Raw genomic sequence first — 5,387 nt, forward strand, 5'->3', positions numbered from 1 at the left:
AACGAGCCTCCTTTCATCATCTGCAGCTTTTCTCCAGCAGAGAAGGTAACGTCTCCAAACCCGTTAGATCGTTTCTTGTTCTTCCATCTACTCCTTCCTCAAATATAAATAGTGGCCACAGTTGAGGGGTTTTTAATTAGTTTTGACATTTTTCCAGTCTGAATGTCAGCATGAAAGTACCAGAAAGGGAGGAGGGCGTTTGATGGAGGCTGTCTTGGTGGCGTAGGTAACGCTTGGGAAGCAGAAAGCTCCGGTTCACAAAAACAGCCTCCTTCAGACTACTGCTTAGCCACGTACTTAAATTAAATTGATTAAACTAAATTAATTAGGACTTAAATGTAATTTTGAAACTAGACAAGTAGCCCTTGTCCAGTGAGTGGTCAGTCTGATGAAGCTGGCTAGGAGTTAGGGGGAAGGCGGACAGCCCCTGAGCTGCCAGGTCCCCCCTCAAAGAACTGCCACTGGAATGTCAAGTCGTTCTTCAGGAGCGATGCGGACACGCAGCTGCGTGTTTTTGTTAAGTCATGGTCACGGTGCTGTTAAATCGAAGGGTACTAGTCGCTTCAAGAAGCGTTGTGGATCTGAGTCCCCAGGTCCGAAGAAAAAGTAATTGGATTTACGTGACAGCCTTAGGAAAGAGCCAAGTCAAACCCTTCTCCCACGACAGTGACATCAATGGCAAAACTCTACCAGAGTATTTCTACAGCAGTAATAACTGTCCTGGAAGGGCAGGGGGTATTTGGAGCAGAAAAATTAAGTATCTTTTTATAAGAATATGTAAAACATTTTATGTTATAGATAAAATTGACCAGTCAAAAACACGTTTAAGGTTATCATTTTCTGAGACGGGGTGAAAGCCTGCGGCTGCTCCCAAACCATCTGAGGGCAATCGGAACTGCTTTGCTAATGCTAGTGAGCTGCAAGAGTTTAATCTGCTTGGACACAAGTTAGCTGGTCCGCTAAAAATACCACCTGCTGTATGCTTACGTACCGGCTGAGAGCCCACAGAAATAGCAAGGGAAACCTCAGACTTCCGCACCTGAGGACACGGGATCCGGAGCTTCGTGTGGGAGGGAGGAGGAAAACCAACCGGCTGAGCACACTGCCTTCAGCGCGGTAAACGGGATGGAATATTTCTGTAACGCCCAGTCTGCCCAGGGCTCTTCCTACTCTGCGGGAGCACATCTGGAGTTGGATTGGATCTTGCTCGTGGTGAAACAACCAGCTCCACAGTTCCAGGAACTGCCCCTAAGGGAGGAGACCGGCACTGCGGAGGGCTAAACCACCGCCTCCTCCCCTAGACTGCAAAACGAAGACGTGCTTTAGAACCCACTGAAAGCATAACCACACAGCTGCGAAAAAGCCCTCCAAAAATTTTATGAAGGCCAAGATAGGATTTGGGCTTTTTGGGCAACCAACAGACCAAGAAAGTCTCCATTAGAGCTGAACTGTTGAAGCCAAAGATGCACCAGAATGCAGACGAGACTGGCTCCAACAGTACAAAGCTCTTTCTACTACTACTGCTAATAGTAATAAAATAATATGAATAAAACATATTGTTCAATAGAATATAATATATAAATATTGATAAAACCCACAGGCAATGTGCCCATTTACCGGTTTATTCCCCTAGGTTATTGCTACTGCTGTGAGAGTGTCTCCTGGAAGAGGACTCTTGCTCTAGGCAGGATAGAAACCCCAGACTTTAAAAAAGTCCCCATGCTACCGGGCTTAAACATTATACACCAAATATGGAAAGAAAAAATGATGGTTACAACAAACTTCTTGAAGTGACTGAAAAATGTTTTGCCATTTCATTTTGAAAGCCCCTCAAACACGGCTGCACTCATCTTTGCAAACACAGCGAGTCTCTTTTGGCTTCGCTGCTCCTCCCTGGAGCAGACCTCGCTCTACAGCTCCCCAGCCCCGTCTTCACACGTAGTGAAGGATACCATTTCTCATCCACGGCTTTCAACGGCTTCCCCAGCCCTGCCAAGGATGCCGGTCCACCCTGCCCGTTAGACAAAGGTTTGGACACAAAACCTGCAGCGTTTGCTGACCACAGAGGCCTTGGGACATCTCTAATCTGCACCTTTCTACAAAGAAACCAACCAGACTCACCGAGAACCTTCAACTTGATATATCCAGGCACGTTAATCTCAGTATTTACCATATCCAATAACTTCCTCACAAATCTCCTGTCCTTCAGACTCCTTACCTGATTACATGTGTTGATGTCTATCCCGCTTTTCAGGTACTCCACTACTTTGTCCAGGTTGCCAGCGCGGGCAGCCCGCAGAAAGCTCGCATTGCTGTCAGACTGTAAAAGAGAAGAAGAAAAAACCCTCGAGTTAGCTGCTGCTGCTTAGAAGCCAACACAACTTCATCCCCAGGGAAAGGCTTCCGCAGTCCACACCACGGGAGAGTAAAACTGTGAGCAAAACCAGACCGGCTGCGGGTTGTATCTGCACTTGGCAGCGCGCGGGTACTCAAACAAGGCCGTGGCGGCACAGAAGAACGGCAGACCTGTCAGAGCGAGCACAAGAGGGCCATCATCGCGAAGTTCAGAGAGGAAATCAAATCACGTCTTCATTTTTCATCTCGGTTGTGGGACACACTGTTGAGCGAGGGAGCGTGAAATGCGTGCAGGGGCTACGGATGCAACGGCGGATACCGGGAGAAAGAACAGGGAATGTCCCAAGAGCCTCCCCCTTTCAGCTTAGCACTCCTGGTTGACAGCGCAGCGCCTTCCAGCCCCCAGCCGGTGCACTGCTCTCACACCGGTCACCCGACTCACCACGCCGTTCCACCTCACTTCACAATCCCCGATCCCGGCCTATTTTTATCTGCGGCAGATGGAATCATCACGATTCCTCTTACAACCCCGCTACGTGCCAAGGCAAAAGCATTTCCTTTCAAACTCCTTTCAGAAAGGTACCTCTCCCCCTTCCAAACAGTCTCTCGCAGACCTGAGCGATGGGCTCATTTAGATCAAACTGGAACACAGGGATAAAAGCCGTGAAGGGGCAAGTCAGCCCCTTCACACACAAATTCACACACAAACCCCCGTCAGTGCTTCCACGACACACTCAAAAGACTCAGCACGGGGTTTGAAAGCTCAGGATCAGGAGTACGCAGATCTGTACTCTCCTTCTGTTTGTCAACTCTGACTCTTCATCAGTAGCTTCTCCTCTTCCCCGTTCCTTCCAGGTCTTCGAGGAGCACCCCTGGCAGTCCTACTGCCGCAGCCGCAGCGTTCTGGAAGCCACGAGTCCTGCCTGTGGGCTTTTCCAGCGGGTTCAGTAATCTCCTGAAACATTTTCTTTCCTTACACGTAGGCTTTTAGCTGAAGTCATGACGCACTCCGCTGGCACAGAAGCTGCCGTATTGGCCTTTCCTCGGTGAAGACAAACTGTCAACAAACTGTCATTTGAAGACGCTTTCTTTAGCGGAAGGAAGACAGAAGCACGGAGCCAGAGTCCTTTGCACCACAGGACACTTACCGCGAGAATACACGTGAATGCAGCTCCGGCTCCAAAGCAATGCTCTACCCCCAGGGAAAAGGAAGGTTTACAAGGGGAGAGCCTGAGCTTTCAACGTCTCCCTTGCTGTTTGCACCGCCAGGACTTTGCCCACCTTTGACACACAGAGCTCAGGGGATCTTGGTAACTCCATCCCATGTGGAAACCGGTACTGGGTTCGGGTTCAGAAGTTTACTCCTCGCTCCGGCTGCCTTTCCCATCCCGCAGCACACGCATCGCACACAGCACATGCCTGTTCCCCAAAGGCATTTTCAACAAACTGTCATTTGAAGACGCTTTCTTTAGAGGAAGGAAGACAGAAGCACGGAGCCAGAGTCCTTTGCACCACAGGACACTTACCGCGAGAATACACGTGAATGCAGCTCCGGCTCCAAAGCAATGCTCTACCCCCAGGGAAAAGGAAGGTTTACAAGGGGAGAGCCTGAGCTTTCAACGTCTCCCTTGCTGTTTGCACCGCCAGGACTTTGCCCACCTTTGACACACAGAGCTCAGGGGATCTTGGTAACTCCATCCCATGTGGAAACCGGTACTGGGTTCGGGTTCAGAAGTTTACTCCTCGCTCCGGCTGCCTTTCCCATCCCGCAGCACACGCATCGCACACAGCACATGCCTGTTCCCCAAAGGCATTTTCTAGAGATGGGCAAAAATAACCGGTGCAATCACATGCTGTACCCACCTCACAGGAATTCCTCCACATATTCAAATTTGTGGTGAAAACCAGCTTCATGCTTAAGGAGGAAAGACTGGGAGAGTAGGAGGCTTCCATAATATCCTTACCCAAACCATCCCGCTCCTTGCCTGAAATCCTACCCAGAGCGAAGCTGGTCCTCCCGTTAACCCGGGTGCTTTCCATGAGCCCCCGGAGGAAAGCTGCAGGGTCTAAACTCAGCTTTTCACAGCTTATTGCTGCTATTCAGTGCTTTAAAGGTGCAGCGGGGGGAATGATGGGGATTTTTGGTGATGCCGTACTTTGTGGAGTGCCTATTGATGCTCCTACCCTTGAGACAACCTCTAGGCGTTGTCCCAGTTGCCTCGGCTGCTCTCTGATTTCAGGAACCATCCGTTCAAACCAGCCAGGCTTTCACCGGCGCGACTCTACACGCAGCACAGACGAGGTGTCACCCTCACCTGAGTCTTTTGGCGCATACGGATTTTTTGCCAGTATGGAATCTTTTCCCGCACCAGCACTCAAAGGTGGGACATCAAAAGGAACGCTTTTTCCTCCCCAAACAGTTCCTGTAAAACCTGCCAGATACTTTTTCAGCGGCTCATATTTTATCTTTTGTACCCTGAATTCCTTTTTTCCTGAGCTGTGGATCTCCACAGGGCATCACCACAGAATTTACAGGAAGACGTGAAGATAGGTTAAATCACAGATCCTAAAGAAATTCCTGGATGAGCAACATGCCCAATTTTCTTACTGCGATTTCAAAAACATATATTTCTCACCCTGCTTTTCCCTTACCAGCATGTAGAGGCATGTCAGGTCTAATTCATCCTGCCAGGTACCTCTGGTTGTACGGAATTTGTCCATAAACAGTGGAACTGAAAAGCCCACGATTCTAAACCAGCAGTCGTCACTAAACCAGTTCTCATAATCTAGAGCATCTTCTTATCCAGCGAAAAGACACAACTATCCTTTTTTTTCTCCCAAAATAAGAAGCTGGTTCATAGGAACTGGGAAGTGCGAAGAGGGAGCCAAGTGATCACTAGTGAGTTAAATATTCTCTACCAAGACACAGCTAAGAGCATCCAGCCATCAATGATTTCAATCTCTCTAGGTTGATGATGATGGTTAAAAGTCAGAAAAATAAAAATATTCTTTTAAGTACATGTTACACCTGA

The 5,387-nt window shown here is 48.8% G+C and overlaps 1 protein-coding gene across 1 annotated transcript in view; it reads right to left on the reverse strand.

Moving 5' to 3' along the window:
* Positions 1 to 2,996, reverse strand: part of LOC104493204 (ankyrin-2-like) — a gene marked incomplete at both ends in the record, with an annotated part of 38,632 nt that extends 35,636 nt beyond the window's left edge. The window contains 3 exons of the mRNA XM_010135850.1: positions 2,219 to 2,320; positions 2,450 to 2,526; positions 2,939 to 2,996. Of these exons, the coding sequence (XP_010134152.1) occupies positions 2,219 to 2,320; positions 2,450 to 2,526; positions 2,939 to 2,996 (237 nt within the window). The remainder of the gene's footprint in view (positions 1 to 2,218; positions 2,321 to 2,449; positions 2,527 to 2,938) is intronic.
* Positions 2,997 to 5,387: the final 2,391 nt, after the last annotated feature.

The sequence above is a fragment of the Buceros rhinoceros genome, unplaced genomic scaffold, assembly GCF_000710305.1.
Source record: "Buceros rhinoceros silvestris isolate BGI_N320 unplaced genomic scaffold, ASM71030v1 scaffold5705, whole genome shotgun sequence".
NCBI lineage: Eukaryota > Metazoa > Chordata > Aves > Bucerotiformes > Bucerotidae > Buceros > Buceros rhinoceros.